This window comes from Channa argus, chromosome 4 (genome assembly GCF_033026475.1).
Source record: "Channa argus isolate prfri chromosome 4, Channa argus male v1.0, whole genome shotgun sequence".
Lineage (NCBI taxonomy): Eukaryota > Metazoa > Chordata > Actinopteri > Anabantiformes > Channidae > Channa > Channa argus.
The window spans coordinates 28,251,804-28,277,832 of NC_090200.1; the positions used below are offsets into that span (position 1 = coordinate 28,251,804).

The following is a 26,029-nucleotide window of genomic DNA, read 5'->3' on the forward strand; positions in this document are numbered from 1 at the left end:
GGAAGAAGGGGAGGTAGAGGAGGGTGGGGGAGGCCTTGTCCAAGCTGAGGAGCGCCTACTCTGGCTTAATAAAAGGGGAGAAAAAGAGGAAGAGGAAGAGGAGGAGGGAGGGAGGAAGGTGTCAACTGTCAAAGGGGGATCAACCTGTGCTGTCATGGACAAATATCGACCAAAGAGACCAACCACCCTGGCTCTGTTTCCACAGCTGCCACAAGCCGGCACCCAGGTAGGGCATCTGGGAGGATCCCCTGCTTTTACAATGCAGAGGAAATGGGTCACAGTGTGTACGAGCGTGTGTTTTATCATTCTGTGTTAAGAATGTGGCAGCACTGCCATCGAGCTGAATAAATGGGTTACTGTGTGTGTGTGTGTGTGTGTGTGTGTGCGCGTGTGTGTGTTTGTGTTGCCTGGGAGGATCCTGTCTTTATAATGAGACAGCATTGGCTAGTCGTGTATCTGTGTTTGTGTATTCTTTTAGGTGTGTGTGTGTGTATTGTCAGTTCTGGAAATGGTTCAGCTGTCGTGTTGGAGTACAGAAAGGTTTCTGTTCTGTGTATTTGTGACAGTCATGGGACATGCCTATATTTAGGGTATCAGTGTTCATAATTCAATCTATATTATGCTGCTGACTTGATGTTTTCCCAGCTGACCCATGGGAGCCAGGCAGCTGGGGGTTGACTTGCTCAAGGACACCCAGCTGCTAAGAAGATTGACCCCAATTGTTCTGTTAAAACAAGAGCCTCTGAGCTGTTTTACTATTTCACTGAATACATTCTTGAATAATAGAAGAGAATGGAATAGGAATTGTATTTCTACCTACAAATGTTTAATAATTAACTTAAATAACAGTGTTCAGTACTTTAAAAATTACTTTAGGTGTACTTGTAACTCAGCATGGAGTACTCCGAATTGTTTTTTCCACCAACAAAATCATGTCAAGTTGAATGTACTGTCTTTCAAACAACACATTTATTTAAGTTGGACTAACTAATGTGACATTTCCTACAACTTTGAATGTGTGAGTTGTAGTTACTTTACCAACAATCTGATTTACTTATTAAAACCACGCAAAGTACAGTAGTTGCCTTAAAAAGATTAAGTAATGGTTATATCACACACATTTGTTACACATGACTTTCCACTTTGGTCAGCCCCCCCAAATGTGTAACCTGCATTACTATTGTAACAATACTAGACTACATCACAATACTATTATCTATTTTTCCCCGCAGATTAAGCACCTTATTGTAAATTCCTGCCTCCCACCGGTGTAGTGCGTCATTGGCTAATTTGTTGCTGTTGTACTTGACTGCAATTAACTGCAACTTGATCGAAAATAGTAAGAAGTGCATATCAGTGAGTAAAGATATATATATATATATATATATATATATATGTATATATATATATATATATATATATATATATATATAAACAAGTATAAATAATAATAACGTAACCCTGGCTCCTCAGGAAGTGTTGTCTGGGAGGGAGAATCCTGGTGGACCCCTTGAAATAAATTGGATACTGTTTACTGTGTCAGTACAGATCACAGCTGAGCCATTTCACAAAGGGAGGTTTTATACTAAAAATGTCTTGGAAGATATAAAACTAGGACTGCAGAAGGTTCATATTAGCTTTCAATATACTGTACATAAATCAAGAACTGTGAACACTGGTTCACACATCACTTCCACTTTTAGAGCTTTAGGAAGCAAACACAAGTGGAAAAACTGTAAACATGTTTAACAAGTTTACCTTCAACATCTAAATCCTTTAACACAGCTATAGCCAAAATAATACTACAATGAATGAGTACATCTGGTCAAACAGTGTTCATAAGGGTTTGAATGCAATCTACTTTAAAACTGTTATTTTCCTTTTTAAAAAAAGAGTGAAATTGTGAAAATTGTTAGCTAAAAAGGCAGCAACTTCATAGCTGAACCTCAACTTAAAACTGGTTATTGGAACTAAACCCTACAAGGTAAAAATGCTTTTTCATTCTTTTCAATTTGTGCATGTAGCTCATCTCTCCCTGTTTTACTGTCACAAATTTTGCAACTTTCCAGTGTTTGAAAAAATGGACTTGGAAGCCACCATAAGATTTCTGATAGAGTTTTTGACCAACTTCAAACTCACGAGTCTGTACATAATATATGTATGTACTAAAAACACTGGTTGTGCTTCAATAATACCAGGGCTCATTGTTCCACAGGGATGCATCTGTCACATCTGTCAGCTTTTTAAATTTGGCGTTCAGGAGGGATGGAGGCCACGTTACTCCTGAGTTGAATTTGATACATTTACATGACATTTTAATAGCATTCAGAAATCTGCAGTTCAGATAGCAGTTCATAATACATCATGTTAACATCATTTCACTCACTCATCCTACAGTACCTTCTTTTAGCAAGCAATAATCTGCTTTGTTCAGCCCACCCTGTCCTGCTAATTCACACAGCCATGCCTTATGAGAGGTTGTGTTGAGTCAAATGCACAGTTGAGGCTGTTTTGTAAGGCTAGAATATCCATCCATTATCTGTAACCATTTATCTTGTTCAGGGTCATGGGGACCTGGAGCCTATCCCCGTTGTTATTGTAAAAGTGGTGGTGTCAAGTCTATCTGAGGGCCACTCACAGAGAGAGATAAACAGACAGACAACTGTTCACACTCACATTCACACCTATGGACAATTTAGAGTCACCAGTAACAAGACGCTACAACCTGTGGAAAAGCACTTTAGCCTTTTAGTTACAGGAGCCTAATATGATAAGAAAACATGATGTGTCATTGTTCCTGTGTCATACACTGTGTTGCCAGGTGGATATATAATCCAGCCAAACTGTGTTTGTCACAGTCCAGATGGGAAATGTCATCAGGTTTAGGAGAGGAGAAAATCTGCTCAGATGTTCCTCACAGGTTACAAGGAGATGATGTCAGCCAAACATAGGTTACTGTGTCCTCACTTTAGTTCTTTATAAGATGTGTGGGAAATTCCTGCTGACTACTGTAGCAGCACAGTAAAGAACTAGGACCTGGTCTCAGTGGAGTATGTGTTCACTGTTACGCTGCTTCTAATAGTTTCTTACTTTGTCATGTGTGTTACATTGGCTAGATTTGAAATAGTTTTCGCATAGCGAGGGCCTATACATCCTATAATCAATGTAACCGAACTTCAAATTTTTAATAAAGTGTGTTTTATCAGTGCTGGTGTGATAATGTGCACAATTGCTGGATTAGCCATACATCCAATAGGATGAGGACACAAGCAGTTTCAGTAATTGTCCTTCATGTTTGATGTCCATTATTTATATGAATTGTTTTAACACCTTTGCCCATATTAGCCTATTGAAATTTACAGGGATATATTTAAGCCTAAAAAGAAGGTAATGTTTTAGAAAATCCAATAAGACATGTTATTGGGATGAAAAGGTATGGCTAAGCATGCAACACACATTATCCTATCAGGATTCGTGTGTGTGTGTGCGTGTGTGAGAGAAACAGAAGTGAATGGTTGCATGTAATCACACTTGACTCTGGCACATGTGGCTTGCTGTCTGAGAAAGGACACACTGTCAAGACAATAATAATCAGCTGTGGATAAAAATCCATTTAAATTTGTCCTTTTCCTTTCGGCTGTTCCTTCAGTGGTCAGAACAGCAAATCATGTGCCTCCATCTAAGCCCATCTTCTGCATCCGTCACGGATGGTGTAAATTGATTTCGAGTAAGGAGACAGCGAGAGGAGGATCAAAATAAAAGACATGTGACAAAGCAACAGGGAAGCAAGAACAAAGACGAACTGGCACAGGACTGAGGGGAAATCTGGGTTTGAAAGAACAGGGGAGCAGGTGAAACTAATCAGTCAGGTAGGTAAACAAACCAGACTATGAACAGGAAGTGGCACAGGAGGGACAACAAAATAAAAGTCAAGGGCAGGAAATAAAGCTGGGTAAAATGGGGACAAGCTAAACACACAAAACTAACTACAAACTAAAGGCACATAGATGTTCCCACTTGATTATTATTTAAATTATGGCTCTCTAATGTATATATGTGGACAAACTTCTATCAGTGATCAGTCTTTATCCATCTATAAAAGATGCTCCTCGGTTTTGCTATTTGTACGTATGTATCAAAGTTGACTGAAAACAATCAGTGTGATGTTGAACCTGAGGCCTAATGGATACTAGCAAATGGACTAAATGTATTTCCTGTTTTCTATTTTTCCTTATTTTCTTTGGTATTATATATTTCCACTCGGTTTCATTTGGTTTACTTTTGTTTTTCTGTATCTTCATAATATTTACAGTGCTTGGCTTTTCTGTGTTTAAACAGTTTGGAAAAACCTTTAAAACTGATGCAGTAAGTTAAAAAGGAAAATCTGATTTAGGTAAAATGTAATTTTTTTTCCTCTGAAGAATGAATATAGTACAGATCCTGTGCCATACTGAAATGATCCAGTATAGTTGCTCATTGTAGGTCCTGCATGTCAAAGATGTTGGATGCAGAAAGACCTTCTTACTGGAATGAATCAAAAACAAATTCTTAGAAATATCTATTTTTCACAGTATTTCAACAGGCTGTTTGAAAAAGTGCAGGGTCAGAGCACAGCAGGGTTTGTGCTCTCTAGTAAAATCACGATGTCATATTGGGATACTAATAGATTTATTTTGTGTGTCCAAGCAAATGAGAATTCAGTAAATAAAGTTTTGACTGAGTCCTTTTTTAGTCCATTTTAATCACTTCATGTACTGTAATGGTTTCTATGACATTACTGGATGTGCTCTCCTTCTCATCTATATGATGACAGGTTATGGAAAAACGGTTGCTTATTATGGAGCCCTTCAGATTTATGACAGCATGGCTTCATACACCTCTTTGTGGCCAAATGATAAAGTAGGTTAAAACATCATTAAACATGTGCACTTGGCATCCATAGGTATGATCACCTCATCTAGCAGATGTAGAAAACCATAGACTGTCATGTATTATTCAGAGCTTCGAAGCCTTAGTTTGTCCGGAGATGGTTGAGCTGGTGAATGGGTCAGAAAACACACAGTGCATGACTTTTCATACATCAGTATTTTATTACAAAATAACAAAAACACATTTTCACTTTATTGACTGTACATTAGCCAAGAATGAATTAGAAATACCGCTATTTACTTCAATATCTTTCTTTCTGTCTTTTTGGATATAGTCGTTGACTTGTAAAAATGTAGTTAAAACAAAAAGCTAATTCACTCAGAAGTTGTCGCCTTTCACTAATGATGGTTATAAGAGCAAACACAGCAGCTGAAACTGCAGTTTGGAAGGATTATTACACTTTTTTCATTTGCTTATAGGCACTTCTTTCCACTCTGAGGTCACATTTTCTAACCAGTGAACACACAGGCCAAAATGCAAAATGCTTTAACAAAACATTAAAAACATCCAACAACAGCCACTTGTATTGAAACTACTGGAAACATTGCTATGACAGTTGTATTTTTTTATTTACTTGTGTTTTCTCAGATCGCAGTGCTTTGAGCTCTCAGGGCCATCGTACATTTGAAAATGTGACTCCAGTTTTAATGCGTGTTAACAATTGAAAAAAACTGAAGCATCATGGGTGTAAACTTCTAGATGACTTTGGCTGTTGTTGTTCATTGCGGCGATTTATAAATGTGATTGCCATATTGGTACTAGGAAAGCACACCCCTACATGTTTTATCTATCAAGGCAAGAGGTCTGTCCACAGTAAAAATCATCTTGACAATGTAGAAGGTTTTCCTTCTCTTTCTTGTTGTAACCATTCGTCTAGTTCATACTGTCCATTATATGATTCTTTCCTAATGGAGATTAAGTGCAAGTGATAAAGGACCAAGTCCCGAATCTTTGTTCTGGTTGTTAGAGTTATACAAATCAAGCCAAACGTTCCAAAGTTGCAATATTTTTTATTAAAGATTTCCTCCTTATGTTTTCCTGGACAGTGATTTCCTGTGAAGTTGCTGATTGATGAACATTTGGAGGACATCCTGCTTTGATTGTCTCATGCATATATAACTGTGTATATTCAGACCTATTTGAGTAATGGTGCATTCGGGTGTTGAAATCTGAGATTTGAAATCTGAGAGAACAGTGTGCACTGACTTTACTTTGCTGTAGAAACTCACTAAGCAAATATGGACAGAATGAAAAAGAGAATGTGACACACTTTACTTGTACAGTTTGATAAGGTTCTTGTTGACATATTTATAGAGATCCATGCACAGTGAAAACAAGCAATCTAATAATAAGGGAAGCAGCCCTCTGTAACCTCAGGGTGGACGGCTGCCTCCATACTGTTTACCACTGTTAACAGAGCAAAGGGGGGAGGAAGCTGATTCAGCATCCAAGGCAGCCACATTGAGCTGTTATGTCTCTGCCAAAGTCAGTAGATTCATTTTTAATGGAAAGCATCTAGTCAGGGCAAGTGTCAGATTTATGTGTGCAAGGAAGCGAATAGCTTGGATTTGTCATCAAACTGTTAGCTGTTAAGAATTCCTGCACTGAGATGATGTTCCAGTCATTGTTAAAACAAACTAAAAGGTGAATTGTTACAGTTGAAATTGGAGCCTAAGACTTGAAAAGCATTACTGAAAGAACTGTTTGCAGTTGAAATTTTGCTCTAGGTGGTCAAAGTGGAGTAAGGTTATAAGGGTTTGAAGATTACATTTTACAAAGTGGCTGGAAGTGTCATGGACCTGACAGCAGACTCCGCTCACCTTCACCTTTTGGCCTCTGCCCACTTACACTGTTAAGATGGTAGGGTAAGACACCGGGGGTTCAAGACACTGAACCCCTAACAGCTCATCCCCATCCCCAGCCACGCAGTTCCAGTCCAAAACCCAGTAGAAGTTGTGGAGGATTGCGTCGGACAAAATGATCCCCTGTGTTAACCCTGGACTCCCGGGTTAAGCCGAAAGAACAAACAGAAATACATAAATAAATCTTCCGCTGCTGTACACACACACTTCGATAATGTATGTATGTATTTGAGTTTCTCTGTTTTCCCATTTTGTCTCAACCTTGGATTTTGTTAGTGGTTAGTGTTGGCATTCTATTTGGTTTAATTCCAGATTTCTATTCTATTCTCTAGTTCTTGGGTTTATGTGTTTTCTTACTTAGGTCATCTTGTTTTGCTAGATCCAGTTCACATTAATTACCCATTTTATCTACTGGTGTTCGTGTTATGATTATTCAGCTTCTCTGCTCTTGGGTCCTTCTTGTGTCAGTATGTGTGTGTATGTGTTTTCTTCTCTGGGTCATTTAGTGATGATTCACTTTACTCCCCTAGTTATTGTATGTGTGCCTTTTAGTTCACCAGCTCTGCCGTTGTTAAAGTCCCTTTTTCTAATATGTTTCTTCTGTTACATTTCTAGTCTGTAGCTCTCTTGTCTGTATTGGTTCTCTTCCAAGGGTTGATTTTGTTACGTTTCTTCGCCTTCCTTGTGTTCACAATGAGTTTACTTTACACTAGAAATGAATTGTGGCTAAAGCATCAGTAGCACTGCTGCATCAATCTGAAAGAAAGAAAAGTAGTATGGAGGCCAGGAGGCAAGAGAATAGAGAAGGACAAAAAGAACCGGGCCATAAAGGATGCAATGAAGAGAAAAGCCTGGAAGAGAAAAGGAAAGTTACACTGTGAGGTGGCATTTTATAAAATGGCTGGATGATAGAACTGATGGATAGAGAGACGGATGGAGGAAAGGGACACAGAGGATAGAGGAGATGGTGTAGATTTGTTTCAAAATAATATAGAGAATTTGATGTGTTTTCCACTGAACAGTTGAGCAGATTCTCAGTAACAGAAACACTGTGTGTGTTAGTAAGAAGACAGAAAGGAAACGAGCAACTGAAACAGTGTAGCAGTGAGTGTCTGTGTCAGACAGGCAGAAGAGGAGTTTAAAGGAAAAAACCCTGCCTCACAAAATGGGCACGAACACAAAAACCATAGGTCATGTCCAACAAATGTCAAGAGTCGAGCGTCTGGAGGCTTCAAAAAACAAGGTCACATTTTTATATGAAGATATTCAATAAAATGAATGAAATATTCAGCAATGAGAGTGGACCTCAGAAATTGTACAGTCCCCAGATGAGGGACATTTTTAACGTGCAGAATTATGGCCCAGAACTAAATGTAAACCCTCGTTCTTCAAAGTCTCCCAAAAGACACGTGGTCCTGAAGCTAATTCCCTTGTGTCCACACACAGGAGAGACTGCAAAAACTGACTTTGATGTCTATATCAGCTTATCAGTCCTGGTCCCAGTCTTAGCTTTTCTTCAGAATCTGTAGCTCTGTGTAATTCACACACTCTGTTGTGACTGGATCGTTTTACCTGCCATACCAGACATGATGTCGTGGTGCAGAGTTTACATCCTGAGTATGAATTAGCTTGTTTGTGTTTCATACACATGCATCTCTCATCCAGGAGATCATAGCTTTTTTTATCCCTTTTTAACAAGCCATACTGCCCCCCTGTGAAGACAGAGTTGTGTTCTTTGCACTGCATCAGCAAATGTCTATAGGTTACGTTTGGAGATGTTGTCTTATTGTTTCAGTTCCACCTACTCTACATGATAGGCTTACAGTAATTTGCAAAAGTTAGTACGCCCTCTCTTAATTCTGTTTTTTTTCTTTCTCTTTTTGTGTGTAAAACGGGGGCCTGGTGGCAGAGCACTGGGTTTGGAGGCAGAAGGCTGTGGGTTTGAATCTCACCCCATCAGGTGTGGCCCCACCCAGCCACCGAGGGCCACCCTGGTGCCAGTCCCGACCCTGGATAAAAAATGGAAGGTTTGCGGCAGGAAGGGCGTAAAACTAATGCCCCTAAAGGGACAAGCCAGAAGATGTTGATCTTTTCTTTTTGTGTGTAAAAACCTTTGAAAAAAAAATCATTTAATTATAACAACATGCAAGTTTTTTCACTGTGCTATTATTTATTTAACAAAAATGATTCCAAACAGAAAAACCTTTTATTTTGCCTATTTCTGATTAAATATATAGTTCCCTGCACAGCATCACCAGGGGAAGTTCCTGTGTTTCCATGGTACATTGTACATTGGTGAACCAAGTGTTTTATTTGGTGTGACTTCTGGTCATCAGACAGAGAAAGACATTTCACTAAAATTACCAACTAAAAACATGAGGTTTCTGGCCCAGTGTTTGTCACTGGAAAGGTCAGGTATGTGAAGACGCATACATGAATTATCCCTCTCATACACACAAACACACACGCACACAAGACACATTTCAAAATTCGGTATTTCAAGTTCTTAAAAGATTTGTTTCAGATTCAACTCTACCATGGTCTTCTGGTGGAGCCTGTGTGTTTAAAAACTGAGTGCGTCTTAGATGAGAATATGTGAACTGCAGATTCCTGCCCCTCTGTGTGTCTCAGCTTTGCTGTCTTTAATCCTCAGAGCTATAGTACACGGTAAGACGACAAGACTGCATTCGCTGTTCATTGCAGTCTCAGGCTGTTTTATATTAAAAAAGGTCTCCTGTGTGTGTGTGTGTGTGTGTGTGTGTGTGGGTGTGTCAGAGAGAGAGAGACAGAGAGAGATAACCCACTGATGTTGGTTTGTACACTTACACTGCCACTCTGTCCTATAAACTCTGTCCAGGACTCCATCAACAACAACTCTTTAGGCAAGAAGGACAGCTGGAAGGACTCCCGCTCTTCCTCCCCACACATCACAGGTTAGATCCCTCCACAGTTTATGATGCTGGTGAACATGTTGTACAGCTGTTCTATCCATCTGCCTCTTGTTGTATTTTTTTGCTGTTTCAGTGGGCTGATGTGTTTGTATTATTTGTTCTCTCACCTTCTCAGCTCTCTCAGCTCCAGATGTATCAGATTGAGTTTTTGAGAACTAATGTTGCTTCTTAACTTGCCTTGCAATGTTATTTGGTTTAGATGTCTCTCCCATTCTTGTTGTCACCTCTCAGTAATGCCCTGAGAGTTTGGTGAAAGGTCAAAAATCAATGTCCCTTTGACCTCTCATTTGTCCCACTTACATTGATGGGATTTCTCTGGAACACCTGGAGGGAATTTCATTACATCTCGCATCAACATCCGCTTTGACTCATGGATGAACTGATTAAGGAGTCTGAACAAGCATTCATGTACAGCTGGGTGCAAAAGTCTGCATCCCCATTTTTTTAATTGGTAAAAACAGTAAAACAAATATTTGTTAATATAATACATAATAGAAAGTATTTAATGCGCATTCAGCAAATTAAAATGTTTCTTTATCAGAAATTAATTAAAGTGAAGTAGCCACAGGTGGCACCCAGGTAGCTTGACACGCCCAGTGCATGTCCTGGGATTTGACTTTTCCATCCCAGCCTTATGCCTTTAGGCCGCCACCTCCAGGGCGTGCAAGGAACGGTTTCATAAAGACAAAAAACATCAGTGAACAGTGGCTCTGTGGGTGAAATGCCTTGTTTATGCCAGAGGTCAGATCAGAATGGCCAGACTGGTTCAAGCTTATAGAAAAGCAATTAACTTAAATAACCACTCGTTACAATCAAGGTATGCAGAAGAGCCTCTCTGAACATACAAGTCCATCTTGCCATATATCAACAGGCAGGTGGTGATGATGCTGATGGCCCCCTCAGTACCAACTGAGCATTATTTAAATTCCACAGTCTACCTGAGTATTGCCGTTTATGGCCACAGCGAACCCATTTTATGATAGCTCTTTCCAGCAGGACAATGTGTGAAAAGCTACAATCATCTCAAACTGCTGTCGTTAATTGTGCTCAAATGGCCTCCACAGTCACCCGATCTTAGTCCAGTAGTTCACCTTTGGGATGTAACAGGAGACTTATATCATGGATGTCCACAAAGAATGAAAGCAGTTGCAACAGCGAAATTTTTTTATAGAAATTAAGTTTCTCCATGCTGACCTTCATCAAGAACACTTTGACATGTGACAGGAGGAGCCAGGAACTGAGCCAATAATCTTGGCATAGGTGGAGGACTCGTCTACCTGATGAGCCCCAATTGCCCCATTCACCTTGTTATTAACAAGATTTTATCTGTACGTTAGTTTATTTCCAAGCCATTAGACCAACATTACACTGCTAATACCAACCTGTAAAGCAAAATGCTGCTGAAACTTGCTAATAATAATAGCTAAGAACGGTCAGAGATTTTGTGGAAAGAAACTCAGTCTTTCCTGATGTAACACTGTGATCAGATGGTTCTGTCCCAATTAGAATTGCTGGTTTAATCTGACTCTGGATTTATTAGCAAAACATTTGCATTTTCTAATCAAAACCCACTTCCATGTTTGTTGCTGCAGCTAATTTATTGTTATTTCTGATTATTTCACTATGATAAAATGCTCTCTGTGCATGAAGCATACAGTACACATTCCTCAAATATATGAAATTAACCCGAAGTGGATTTTACCACTGTTAGAGTAATTTTATCCACCATAAACTGCTTACTGTAGGCCCCTGTGGTAATCCCACTGCAGACTTCTGGTTGCCTAATACTAACCCTGATACTTTTGTTTGCTTGTGTGTGTTTAAGGGGATCTAACACCCCCGGATGTCCAACAAAAAGCAGAGGGCAAAGTCCAACACAACACACGTCGCCCTGCCCCAAAACCACCTACAGCTAATGGAGCCAAAAGCAGAGCCAACACTCAGGGTGCTGCCACCACTGCAGATCCACGAGCTCGACTGCAGGAAAGACAGGTGTCCGGGACCACACACCCACAGTCCTCTAGCACACCTAGAAGTCACCGGAAGGCCGGAGGAGGAGCAGGAGGAGGACGAGGAGCTGGAAGAGGAGCTACAGCAATGAGAGAAAGGAGCTTGGGAGACATCAGAGCTAAAAATGGAGTGACAGCAGGGAAGGAAGATAAACGAGGAGGGAGACTGTGTGAGGACTTCAGGTTGAAGGAGAAAGAGAGGGATGGACTTCAGAGGCCAAGAGAAGTGAATGGACTGAAAAGCCGGGGAGCTGACAGAAAAGGAAAAGTTGGTGCTAAAGGGGGTCACGGAGGGGGGCGATTCAAACAACCTAACTTGCTGTCTAACCAGGAAGTTTATCTGACGGCCATGGTGGTTCCCCGCACGCCTGTAGCACCAAAAAACCCGGACAAGACCCAAGACAAAGGTATAAACCCACCTACATCATAAATCCCTTTCAGTAAAATAAAAACTGCAAGAAACGAAAAGATTGAGCCATTTAATCTCAATAGTCCCTATGTCTCATCATTTGTATTTGGATTTGTATTTTTACTACAGAATAAGTAATTGACTAGTAAAATCTAATAGTGATGCATGTACACAAAGTAATTGTAGTTGTACACACTATAAACTGTTGAAGTGTACACAGAAAAAAAAAGGATCACTAAGACCATCAGTTCATTAGAATGAACTAAATGAAGTGAACCAGTTAATTACTGTCTTCATTCGCCCTGTAATTACAACCAAATTGTTCGTTCTTTCCTCTGAAATTACAATTGCATGTTGGCATGTTGTTATAAGATAAGTATGTGACTCATGCCATAACAAGAAAAGTGTTTTTGTTGTAAGAAACAAATATGAAAACACATATACTGTGCTCTAAAATATACTTAAAGTAAAAATAGTACCATAGTAGTAGCATAGTGAAAACTATGACTTATTCTATTTAAGGATTGTTTGACAAACATTTAAAGGTGAAAAATATGGCCAAATATTTTTGTAACTAAAAAATAATAATCCAGTATTAAGGACAAAAGTTTCCATAGAGACTTCTTCTGAGACAAAAACAGCTGCTGATTTTAACCACTACTGACTGTTGCCCTTATGCACCCGTAGCTGCACTCGTACTTGTGAGAGTACAGTTGGGTAGAAGAGTTTGTATCCTCTTTTATTGAAATGCAGTAAAACAGTACTGAATTATTTAAGAGAGGTTGTGGTAAAATAATTACAAAAATAAGTAAAACATTGCAAAAGTTTGCATCTGCCTTGATAAATTCATTAAAATTAAATTCTAATTTCTGATGATATAACATTTGAACTAGGTAATTGGGGTAATTGTCCATTAAATATTAATGCTAATTTAAAAATTGTTTTACTGTTTTTGCTATTTTACTTTTTGCTGTAAGGGTTGTAGCAATAACTGAAATTAAATGATGCTCAATTGCTTTTAAATTATCTGGTGCATAAATCTTAAGGGACATTGAAACCTTGAAATTCCGACTGCGTAGTGCTGAACATTAAAGGACCATGTAGCGTCTCAGATGTTTGCTGGAATTTGGTTCTTATTGGTCTCTCTCTCTGTCTGTCTGTATATATATATATATATATATATATATATATATATATATATATATATATATATATATATATATATATATATATACATATATATGTATATATATACATATATATATACATATATATTATGTTCTTAGGTCAAAACCATGACAGGACTCAGGACAACCCCCCTGTTCTCTCCCGGTCCAGCAGCGAGGGGGGTTCAAACAGAATGTCTCTCAGCTCAGACACAGAGGGGCCTCCACCAGGACCACTGCATCCCTCTCTATCTCATCGAACCAACCCTGACATCAGTGAAGAGGAGGGAGAGGGAGAGCCTACTCCCTGTATAAACGTTCAGAATGGTCCAACCCACTGCCTTGCAGGTCATGAAAAAACAGAGATGGACTGTACCAAGTCAGAGGCAGACACAGGGGGAGGCAAAAGTGGCAGTAACACAGAGGCGGATACCACTAACTCTGTCACTCAGGGAGATAGTGTGGCTGCTCGGACTCTTCCAAAGAGTGAAACTACAGCAGGGTTAAATTATGATTCTGTGAAATACACTTTGGTGGTCGATGAACACGCTGAGTTGGAGCTGGTGAGCCTTAAGGACTGCTTGCACGGATACAATGAGCACAATGATGACAGTGATGAGGAAACAGTTTATCAGTCAGCCAATGAGGAGGAAGACCCAGAGTATGAGGAGGAGAGGAAGAGGAGAGAGCAAGCAAGAAAGCAAGGTAATGCTAAAGATTCATCACCTGGTTCACCTGGTTTAGTTCCTATAATGTACTCAAAGGTGCAAGAACACCAGGGAATGTATCAGTAATGAATGTGATAGACTGGTTCACAGCAACAATAGCATGAACCCTTGCAAGGCCTTAGTGTACATGCATGTAAAATATAGCCTTTGTTCCCATAGAATCACAATCACAGTAAACACTATCTCCGCTAGTTTCGCAGTGGATGACTCACATTTTAGTACAGTGGCTTATCTCATGTCATACAAATGATAAAAATGTAACCAATCAAATTTGATTATAACAAAGAAGAATTAAAAATTTGCAGTAAATATTAAGGAACCACCAGCACATTTTCCATTGCTGGAAAAAAATGTTTGTACATCTGGGACTGGATGTGCTATTTCAGATACAAAAATTTTGAAATGATTATTTTTTCTCTGAGTATCTTTACATAGAAAAACTAAATACACTACTCACAAAAAGTTGGACTTTTAACTTTCGGGTGAAATATTACAATGCAACTAAAATGCACTTAAAACTTTACAGGTGAACTTAATTTGATCTCCAAATTTTTGAATGCACATGTCCAGCTGTTCAGTGTCTCAGTACTGCATAACATAACAAAATTGCACAACATGTTGTTCTCTAACAGGGTGATTGGATTATGTCTGATCCATGAACCGACCACTAAATTTTCTAGTTCAGTGACAAATTGAATTTAAACAGTTCTCCCATCATCCTGTTCACATTTTAACATCATGAGACCAGGATGATAAGTAACAATTGGCAAGTTATTGAGACACTGATATAATATGACTGTAGCTTGACCATTTTCCATTTTCCATAAATTGTACCCGAAAGTTGAATATCCCTAACTTTTTGTGAGCAGAGTATAGAAAACTAACCTCTACTTCCCACTAAAGTACATGTCATGTACTAACATTTGCGCATAACAAAGTTCAATCAAAAAGGGCTGCACAACTGACAACTGGTACGTTCATTGAAAGTAGATCAGAGTAAAAAGGAAAGTATTTCAAATGTTCAAAAGACTTACGTGTAAATGATCCTAACTTAAATGAAAATTTAAAGAGAAAACTGTAGACGACCAAGAACTAAGCCTTGTAGAACACCACTCGACACATAATGTTTAAGCACCGAGCTTTGCATTTGATGTTTTTCTTTTCTTGGTAATATCAGTTTAAGTGTTCCTTGTTTACTACTCCAAGAGAGGAGAAAAGAAGAGGAAAAAAGAAGAAAGGAGGAGGAGATGAAAAAGTGGAGGGAAGAGGATATGAAGAGGAGACGGGAGGAGGAGGTAAAGAGGAGGAGTGAAGTAGTAGCGAGAATCTACAAGCATACCAAGGTGACATCAACCACAACTTCGGAGGAAGAGGAGTCTAATGGAGGAAGGGCCGGGGCTCCAAGAAGCAGGAAATTCCTCAATCTATTTGCCAACAACAGCAGCCATTACAGTGCCACTGGTTTGTATACTCCCCTACAATATTAGAATACATTAATACATAACAATACAAATTACTAGAAAAAGAAAATGCACTGTGAATACATCAGTGCTGGAAGGATTTTCCAAGCAAAGCAGAAAAAAAGCTGAACTTGAAAAAAGTATCAAACAGACATTTATTTTGAAACTGTGTGTCCTGTGTGTGTGTGTGTGTGTGTGTGTGCATCCAATGTCTATCATGTGGGAGAAAATCTGTCAGGTAAAGTGTTTGGATGCAGCTCTGAGGCTAATCACTGTGTTTGTTACCATAGGACTGGTAGCTTTGAACCTGCTGGCTTTCAGACTTAAAAAGTTGATAAAAGTTGAAGCTGAGAGTGCATGTTGTCATACACTCCTGCTGCGCCAACATTCCACAATATAAAATAATTTGAAAATAATAATACAAATTCAAAAACTGCATAAAACTAAAACTGTGATTATTCTAAAACTGTAAAAGATATTAGGAAGCAGAATACGAGGATGATAGCTGAAAATCTTGTGATTTGCTGAAATGTGAATGGTTTTTCTAGGCTGAAGTATGCCCCATTAGTTAAAGCTGAAAGATTCAAATTTTTATTTAAATGAGAGAAGATTGCTGAAAAAAGTATAAATGATATTTAAAAATCTGTATACAGGCAATAATGTCCTTTATAAGCTGAAAGTTTTGAAGTTTGAATGGTGTTTCTAGCTGAAAGAATGCAGAAGCAGTTAGGTGCCAAAAATGTATAAAAAATGCCGCCACAATATATTTGAAAAGAATCAATCAAGATGTGGTTTAAGTGTAGCCTGCCAATTTTGAGGGTTCTATCAACAAAACCTAATGAACTATGTAAGAATTACTGTCATTTTTATACATATGCAGCCTTTAAGCACTCAAAAGTAAATGGATAATGACGGTGTTACTCTTTCAGTTCATTTACAGGTTAACTAGAATAAAAGATCTATGGTATATTTCAAGTGTGCATTTGAAATCTATCAATGTTAGCTGTAGCATGAAGACAGAAAAGTCGTGAACACGTCCTCATTAGGCTGAGGAAGACCATGCTGCAGGCATGTGTGACTGCTACATGCCCACTGAAACTGGTTCACTTCTATTTATAAGTGATAGAAACGATCTACTGTAAATGTGATCACTGTCCAAATTCTTATGGATACTACTGTAGAATGGTCCTGTTTTGTTTTTTCTCATACTGCTGACTGTTCTTCAATGATGGTTCAAATACATCAGAGTAACATGCTGATATCAGGCTACAATAATACTGTTAATTCTAATTGGGCTAATTTGGTGAATTGTTTGAAATATGAATATCTAGTATTTATCTTGCCAAATTTTTTGATTGGTTGTGTCTTTAATATGTAATTGAAGGGAAATGAAGTAGGAGTAAACCATCCCAGCACGCACTAGGGTTAAAAAAATCAGAGTATACATCTGATTTTACATGTGTTTCTGCATTTTATTGTAATTTTAATTGTATTACATTACATTCTGACTGTTCTGACACTTTTACCCCTGGTGAATCAAATATTTCTAGTGAATGTGTTTAGACTGTGAATTATGTTGATGCGTCACTGGTGACATTGTTTATTACATGCATGTACCTCTACTCCATTAAAAATGTCCTTAAAATCTTGAGAAAAGTGTTAAGTGCACATGAAATTTTCAGGAAAGTGAGGCTTGCACAAACTGTTTAATAACCATTTATCATATGTTCTTAATTCACTCGTCCTTTAACAGTCAGAATATAGTTGGTTTTATCTTTTTTCTAATAGTATCTTGAAATCTACATTGATTGTTTTTAGGGGGAAGACTTTTCTAGATGCAATGTATGTAATTTTCCTAAACCACTTTTTTAAGGTCTAAAGATTATTTATTTTGAATATTATTATGTATTAATTATTACATTCAAGTTCTCAGTACATGAATTAGATCAGTTGATTTAGTTTCTTCTCATAAAAGCATAATTGTAATACAAAGTACAAACTCTAAGGCCCTGAATGTTAGTGTAAAATCTATGCTGTATCATTCAGGTGCTGGGTCATTTGGCGTGTTCTCCTGTGTTCTGGATGGAGTGGAGAGACAACAGAGCCACAGAGCTGCCTACAGGTTAGCACATATGAACAAACACAAACTAACTATAACATGTGCACATCAACACATTGGACTGAAATCTGTCTTCTTGTATGCCCGATTCTAGGTTTGTCCCTCGTCATGCTGATGAGCTTTATCTAGAGACGGATGACCCAGTGTTAATACTGAACCAGTCTGAGGACCTGTGGTGTCAGGGTTACAACATGAGGACTGGGACTACTGGCATTTTCCCTGCCTTCTATGCTGTTAAGGTGGCCAAAGATATAAACCAAGGTACACTACAAATACACGTCGAATTTTGCTAACAGTATCATCGTTTTCAACCACATGCACAATTTAAGTGTTGTTTAAGTGATGTTTTGTCCTTTTTTTTTTTTTACAGTCCAGAAAGGTGGTTGGATTGACCAGTTCCTAGTGCGATTCTTGGGTTCGGTTCAGGTCCCCATTCACAAAGGCAATGACGTGCTGTGTGCTGCAATGCAGAAGGTAAATAAATATGAGACCCTATACAGCACAATACTGTGGGCCTGGTGTCTCAATAGATAGAGATGGGATACAGAAGCCCCCGGGATCAAATCCCACTCTATCAGGCGTGGCCCTGCCCAGCCATCACAGGCCACCTTGGCGCTGGTCCCACGCCTGGATAAAAATGTGTGTAAAAACTGTGGCGACCAATGAAGGGACAAGCCGAAAGATGTTTTTGACTGTCCAGCATAGCTCTATATGAACCATCAAATAATTATCACCATAGTGACCAGTGGTTTTGTGGTTAATAAAAACAACCGTCAACTGGCGGTTATCAAATGACATAGCAACAAAGTAAGCTCTAACAATAGCAAATTCTGAATATTTTTTTCTTAATCTCTTAAATCAAACTTCAATAAAGAATGACATAAGTATAATATTAATATGGCGCCTAAAACTGCAACTTTAAAACCATTCTTAGTCACTTTGGTGATTGTTGGTGATTGTTTTGGTTGTATTGCACTGAAACAGTTTGGCTGTTTGGCTGCTTTCCTCCTTTAACTGACTTTACTTGTAGAAATAGCAGTCCTTTGTTTTCAGGCAAAAATCCAAAAGTATCACTGTTAAGTACCAAATAGCAGCTGACTTTATTGGTTCACAACAGGGAAACGAAGCACAGCAATTAGAAATCTGTTTCTCTTTGGTTGGAAAATAAAAAAAAAAAAACTAATGGGAGAGTGAACTGACATCAGGCTACATTCATCAGGTCAACATAAACACAATTCCAACAAACTAAAGGTCCTTTGTTTCTGCTAAATCTGAACATACAATGTTGTAATGTTACAATGTAATGTACTTGAAAGTTTGTGAACCCTTAAAAAGACCTGATTATCCCATTCATGATCCGGTGATTTTATACAGTATATGTCCAGAAAGATGGCTGTCAATAATAGATGGTTGTGCACATTAATTATTCTATTGAGCTGGGACTGTGCTCAGATTATCAGTTATTAACATCTTAATTAAAAATACAGAGTCAATGGAAAACAACTGCTCATGTTGTTGATGCTGGTGCATTACGTGTCCTGAAGTAAATGGTTCAAATATTAAATCACTGTCTTGTTTGTTACAGTCTGTGTAATAACAGGTGTTGTCAGGCTTAAACAAATTGAACTTTTGTGTATTATTGTCTGTTATGTTGAAATATTGACTTTTCATATTGGCCATAATCTTGCATTTATGGCCAATCATGCATGATGTCTCCATCACAGTGAGGAACATTAACATAAAGACACAAAAAGGTACAAAACTGTTGTTTTAACGGATTGATAAGGGCAGCAATGTCACGTATTAAAGGAGGTGGTCTATATCACCACTTATAACGCAGTTCTTTCATGAAGCTTGAGCTAAAACTACATAACCTGACAGAAATCTCATCACCAGCTCCTGGTGTGTTTGTTGACTCATTCTTTGTGTTAACAGGTAGTGTGTAACAGGCGGAGTGCAGGTCAGCCTCCTTCAGTGTGTGTGCTGGAGGTCAGTGTGAAGGGTGTGAAGATCAGTGTGCAGGACCAGTGTCAGTCTGCTCACAGGGTACGTGCACTAATGTCTCAGCCAATCTCTAATGCCGACCTGCTCTCTTTCTTTGAGTGTCACACCTTTTTTAAATCGAACTAATACAAAAATCTGCAGCAGGCAACTATGGTGTTAGAAACAACAGACTTTGGTGTAGTTACATCTTCAAAAGTTAGTACCCCCCTCATTTTTTTTTTGTTGTGTAAAACATAATAAAATCATCTTATCATAGCAGGTCTTAGAACGTTTGGTCTTACAACACGTAACTTTTTTTCACAGTGCCATTATTTATTTAACAAAAAAAAAAAAAAAGCCAAACAATCAAAAAAATATGTGGGACCTACTAAGTAACCAATTACTGCTTCCGTAAGATTCAAGCCCTTAAATAACGGACCATCAGCCGGTCTGCAGACGTCTATAAAAGCAGAAGTTTTAGCAGTTTTCCGGTCTGGGGTATTGAGGTGTGTGCTAACGCACGAGCGTGCGAAAAGTTAAAGTCCATTACAGCACAATTAGAAGAAGACTTAACAAGTACAGTTTGTTTGAAAGTCTCTTCTGTCTAAAAAAAACATGAAAGCACAACTGAGGTTCACAAAACTGCATTTGAACACCAAAGTGAACTTGTTTGGCTTTAATGTCCAGCACCATGTTTGGGGACACCAAACACAGCAGTCGTTGAATCGACCATGATCTCTCTCTATACCGGAGGATTCTAGAGGCAAATGTGAGGACATCTGTCCGACAGCTAAAGCTTGTTCCAAATTGGGTCATGGAACAGAACAATGATCCAAAGCAGACCAGTAAATCTACATGAGAATGGCTGAAAAATTCAAATCAAGGTGTTGGAATGGACTAGTCAAACTCCAAACCCAACTGAAATGCTGTGGTGGGACCTTAAGAGAGCTGTGCATAAGAGAATGTCCAAGAATAGGCGAAAATTGGAAGAATGGGCTAAAATCCCTCCTCAACAACGTGAGAGATTGCTAAAGTTACTTCAACTTTTTGCTGCTAAAGATGGATTTACAAGCTACTGAATCAAATGGGTTACTTAGTATTGCCCACATGTTTTTTTCTTTCTATTTTGTTGAATAGCGAGAAAAGTTATGTTGCTGTTTGTCTGAGATTGAATTTGCTTAATATTAAGACCCGTTGTGATCAGATGACTGTGGGTGTTCGGTGCTTAACAGTGGCAAACAAGCTGTGGTGAGTGCATCCACATACTACAAATTTGAATCAGTCAAACATTTGTCACCTCTTTCTCCATCAGGGGGACCAGTGTTTCCATTTTTTCCAGTTGAAGAACATCTCATTCTGTGGCTGTCATCCAAAACACAGCAAGTGAGTTGCTCCACAGATACAATCAATTCTAATATTTGCCTGAAACATTTATTAAACTATATTACATTGTACTCCACACGATGTGAGCTTTGTCCACTACAGCTTCAGTAAACCTTTCAGTAATGCTGATTATTGCTATGCAGGTATTTTGCTTTCATCACCAAACATCCTGACCAGCAGCGCTTTGCCTGTCATGTGATGGTATCAGATACAACATTGCATCCTTTGGCTGAGTCTGTCGGGTAACAACTTGTTTTTTTGTTAATGGGGTTAATGTATATCGCGGTAGCAGACAATTTAACATCAAACTGTACATTTTGCTACATATTCTGTTTGTTATCTACTGATATGACTAAACATGTGTATGTTTCTGTCATCTGTTCTCTTTATATCTGCTTTGTCAGTTCTTTTTCTGATTCTCTTCTCTGGTGTCCCACAGGAGGGCCTTCAAGCAGTATTATAAGGAGCACATAGGCTACTCCTGTCCTACTGAAGATATCTTTATTGAATAACAAGTCTCCGCCATCCACACTCTGTACCGAATACTCACTATGTGCATGTAAGCATGGTCTTACACCACAAACTGGACCACTGATATATCCTCATCAGAATACTTGTGTGGTGGATTTTCTTTTCTTAGCTGCATCCCGTGATATAGCAAGCTTTTCCTTCCTTTGGTCATGTCACAATATAAATACCTCTACGGATGGATAGGGTCACATGAGATGTCCCATACAGTGAGAATAAATGTAACATACAGCAGAGCTATCCAAACACAAATATCAGATGGTGATATATTTTATTTTAAATCTAAAAGGACTTATCTGTGGAGATATTGGATGGAAATGTACATGCAGAGCTTTCAGAAAGTTGGAGTTAATTTAATGAGAGAACTTTTATTATGAAGTTGTGAACTTGCAACCAATGCTGAAATAAGTAATCAACTGGTAATAAATGACCTTTATTGAATATAAATGTTATAGTAGCAGCTCTGTGACACTGTTTTCAGGCTACTTTAACTGTGAAGCAGTGCAAATGGAAACATTATAAGGTGCTTAGCCATAAACCGAACTCGATGAAAAGCCACTGAAGTTATTATACATTGTGTCTGGAACAAATTTCATGGAAATCAAATTAGCTTTTGAGATATCTTAGTTGATACCTCACTCAAAACTACAGACTCATGTAAGCAAAGCTGCAGGTTCATGCAAACAAGATAAATGTTCTGACTTTAAATTCTCCTTCTTTTTACCACTTCCCCACTGCAGTTTCAAAGGCAATGCTTTGACATACACTACTAGAGAAATGGAACTGTTTGTTTCCCTGCACAGATGATGACATACTGATATTTTCTAAAGTGTGTATCATTATGGATCTCATAAACCTGCCCAAGACTTGACAATCCACTTAGAAAAGGTGCCCACTTTCTCTTTTTGCTGCTTGATGTTTCTTTTCTTCCGAATGTGGTTATGCAGGGTTTCAGTGGTTGAGCAGTGACAAAGTTTTTTTCAACTCTGTGTAATTCCAAGGCCCAGATTACACTGTGCAATTTATGTATGTGTGTGCAACAGAGCAGATTTGTCTGATCACCATGCGTTTGTGTCTTAATCCACGTCACTATCAGCTCATGCTTCCTTTGCAGTGCCTGATCAAACTAGGCCTAAATTGGGGTCAAATTAATGTGTCTCAATAATGGTTACTGTAAAAGAACTTACTGAAGTTGGCTTTGAAGGAGTTACTTTTACAGACAGTTAAGTCTTACTTGTGGCTTTAGGAAGATTACTTCAGTTAATCTAAGCTGCACCAATCAACATTTTTTTACAACAATGGGACAATTGTGCAGTGTTGCACAGAGTAACTTGTAGTGATCAACCCACATAAACTTATTAACCAGTACTGCAGCTTTCTTCAGCTCTATGTAGTTTTAACTAATCAATTTGATGCCAACGTGCAAACTACATTGTCATCGCTCTTGTTTCTAGTAGCAAGAGCCTTTTAAGCTAAAAGGCTATGAGAAAAAGCGACTCCAAAACACATAGAAACTTTATTAACATGTTAGCCACGACCACTTTAATAATGTGGCAGTTATGTATTCAGCTTGTCTTGCTGCCCCCAATTGTCCAAAAAAAACCAAAAAAAAAAAAAACATTAATGCTGCTTTAATGTTTAGGATTTGAACTTTCTGACCAGGCAACAAAAATGCATACATGTCTGAGCAGATAAAGTCAATGGAAATGAAGCCTGAAATGTTTTGTGTTCAAAAAAATAGTGCCTTTTTTCTTTGGTTTAGTGATCATGGTTGTCCTCCGTTTTACCTGTTGACTTTAAATATCCTTTAGTCACAGAATCGAAATAGATGTTCAGATGATATGACTTGGTGCATCTAAGATGGCTGCCATGAAAATTTCTATCCAGTGGTGTTTGGGACCGATCGACACTAAATTATTGCACTTTACAATGAGAAGACATCCATCTGAGATGATTCAAAATTTTTGTGATATTTTTGTTTATTATTAGGATTAGATTCACTATTAATTCTATTAGTCATTTTGTCCCATTATATCTATTATATCTATATCAGGGCAAAATGCTAAGTAATTAACAATACCAGCAGCTTTAGGCTTGGCCCTTCAGGGGTCACCACAGCAGAACGTGTTCTGCACATTGGTTTGACATGAGTTTTGCCCATCTTGCTGCATATCTCCTGTTTTATCCGGCTCGGGACCGAGACAAAGTTGCCCCTTGGAGGCTGATCGGGGCCATCCCAGTAGTCTACCTATTAAGTCACCAGGCACCCTGTTCAGTAATTAATAAAATTATTAATAACAATAGTAATTATACATTTTATTTAACAGCACCTTTGAAAATGCTCAAGGACACTGTTCAGTCTCTGTTCATTGTACAATCAACAAACAAATAAAACAGAAGACAATGACAGGACAATGCAAACGCAGATTATGGTGAGTAGCCAATCTTGAACAGGGATGTTTTCAGTCTGAGTTTGAAGAAAGCAAGAGATTCTTTGTTTCTAATGTCTAGTAGAAGTGAGTTCCAGAGTTTAGAGTTCCACGGCGCTAAGGTGAGCAGCATTAGGTGGAAGAGGAGGATCTAACAGAGCGGGAGGATGTGGCTATATGGAGGACGTCAGAAAGATATGAAAGGGAGAGGTTGTGGATGGCCTTGAAGATATACAGGAGGATTTTGAATTCTATTCTGTATTTAACCGGGAGCCAGTGGAGTTGCTGTAGGATGGGGGTGATGTGATGAAATGAGGACACAGTAGTAGGACCTGAATCCTTTACAAAGAATTCACCATTTTTCCCTCCCATTTCTTGCTTTTCAAACAGCATTTGCCTTCGAGTAATTTCATGAAAGTATGAAAATAGATAAAATAAATTCAACAGAAATCTTACTTTGTCAAAATATAAATGATGCAAACTAGAAGTTTCAAGTTTGTTAAAAAAAACTACCATGCATTATTGGAATGGTCTTTTAAGTTATTATGTAATTGTTTGTTTATTTTTTCTCATACAATATCTACCACATTTCATTTCCATGTCAGCCACCTTAAGTGCACCACAGTAAGTTGTTGTGATCCACCGGAAAGTGTCCTTTCTATGTATTCCACTTCTGTGATTCAAACACTATGGGAATCTACTGTACTTAACTCATCAATAGAGATATATCATGTATAGATACTATATGTACAGTCCAAATGCTAAGTATTTAGACAGTTACACACATCAGCACATTCACTATAATTTGAGTAGCTGTATATCACTGGAGGGTAAACAGTATGGGAGACACAGTCCTTTTAAAACATACTGTCACAAAGGTGTTTTAATACTGACGTAAACCTGCTCAAATTTGAGCTGTTTGGCACTTTGATTTACTGTAAAATCCTTTTTAAAATTTCTAACTGAATATCCTGAGCGAGCCTGAAGATGAAAAATGTGTAAATGTCCAAATACTTACGGTCTGGACTGTATGTATGTTTGTATAGGAGTTATTATTGTATGCTGTCGGTATAACCAAACGTCTGGGTGTAATGCCGCATGATATTGATGTTGTAAAATGATGACAAGAAGCACAGACTGGTGGTTATAGTGATGGTTGTAATTCTTGTCAATAAATCATGTTTACAAATGTGCCCGGAAAACATATATGTTCTTTAGAAGGACTGCTTGCTACTTTCAGACTTACTGTCACAGCATTTTCAGAAACACTTTTTTATTTGTTTAAAATTAATTAATTCGGCATTTTCAGATGCAAAACTCCAAAGTGTACAGTGACAAACAATATTAGGTTAGTATAAAACACAGTCTCGGCTAAGATTTAAAATATAAATGTTTAATACGTTTTATTAAGGGCATAGATAAAATTTCGGTGCTTTCTTTGCAGGAGCTTTCCAGATGCCGATGTGGGCAAAGCTTTTCAGAATATCTTACATTGGAAGAATACATCTGATACTACACATTTTCCACTGGTGAATCCAACTCTAGATATTCTCACCAACACGGGGTGATCTTACTCATCCTGATGTTTTAAAAACTTTTACAGAAATTTCCATGCAAAATAGTTAAATATAATCTGTCACATATATTTCTATACATTCCTAAAAGACTTTTTTGTATATTTGTCCTGATTTGATTAGTTGCTCTAAGATTAATCTTGACTGTCACTAATAAACCAAAGGGAGCAAAGTCTTTGATCTAACAATGTTCAACCATTTCTGTAAAACAGCTCAGCGGTGCATCTCATGAACCATACAGTGATTGGAAAGTTTGGTGTTGTTAAAAAATGATATATGCCAAAGAGAAAAAGTTTAGGCTTCTGCATTTCATCATTGTCATTAAAATCCATCATTTACATTAGTTTTTCTCACTTCCTCTGACACTGTCTACCCTGAAGTCACATATTTTTAAAATAGTTAAAACACAGGCAGAAACAGAAGCTCACTGCACAAAATTACACATTTTGTTTGCATAATGCTTTGACACTAACAAAACAATAAAAACACTCAAGAAAAG

General features: G+C 38.2%; 1 protein-coding gene across 3 annotated transcripts; it reads left to right on the top strand.

The window, feature by feature from the left end:
• On the top strand, positions 1 to 25,149 carry LOC137126019 (C-Jun-amino-terminal kinase-interacting protein 1-like). 3 transcript variants are annotated; one of them, XM_067502398.1, is made up of 12 exons: positions 2 to 226; positions 9,649 to 9,724; positions 11,568 to 12,158; positions 13,447 to 14,031; positions 15,261 to 15,515; positions 17,561 to 17,636; positions 17,728 to 17,894; positions 18,004 to 18,107; positions 19,569 to 19,679; positions 20,929 to 20,999; positions 21,143 to 21,241; positions 21,439 to 25,149. In XM_067502398.1, exons 1-12 carry the CDS (start codon positions 155 to 157, stop codon positions 21,509 to 21,511), a joined length of 2,280 nt encoding a protein of 759 aa, XP_067358499.1. In that variant the 5' UTR covers positions 2 to 154; the 3' UTR covers positions 21,512 to 25,149. The 3 variants fall into 3 exon arrangements, with proteins under 3 accessions (XP_067358501.1, XP_067358502.1, XP_067358499.1); XM_067502400.1 differs by lacking the exon at positions 19,569 to 19,679 and having other exon boundaries at positions 1 to 226; XM_067502401.1 differs by lacking the exon at positions 15,261 to 15,515 and having other exon boundaries at positions 1 to 226.
• Positions 25,150 to 26,029: the final 880 nt, after the last annotated feature.

What these genes read in the sequence shown, in the direction of transcription:
- LOC137126019 (XM_067502398.1), top strand. Translation starts at nt 155, where the DNA reads ATGGACAAATATCGACCAAAGAGACCAACCACCCTGGCTCTGTTTCCA. An exon ending in TGCCACAAGCCGGCACCCAG is followed by an intron (nt 227 to 9,648) that starts GTAGGGCATCTG and finishes AACTCTGTCCAG; the next exon opens with GACTCCATCAACAACAACTC. An exon ending in AGCCACAGAGCTGCCTACAG is followed by an intron (nt 17,637 to 17,727) that starts GTTAGCACATAT and finishes GCCCGATTCTAG; the next exon opens with GTTTGTCCCTCGTCATGCTG.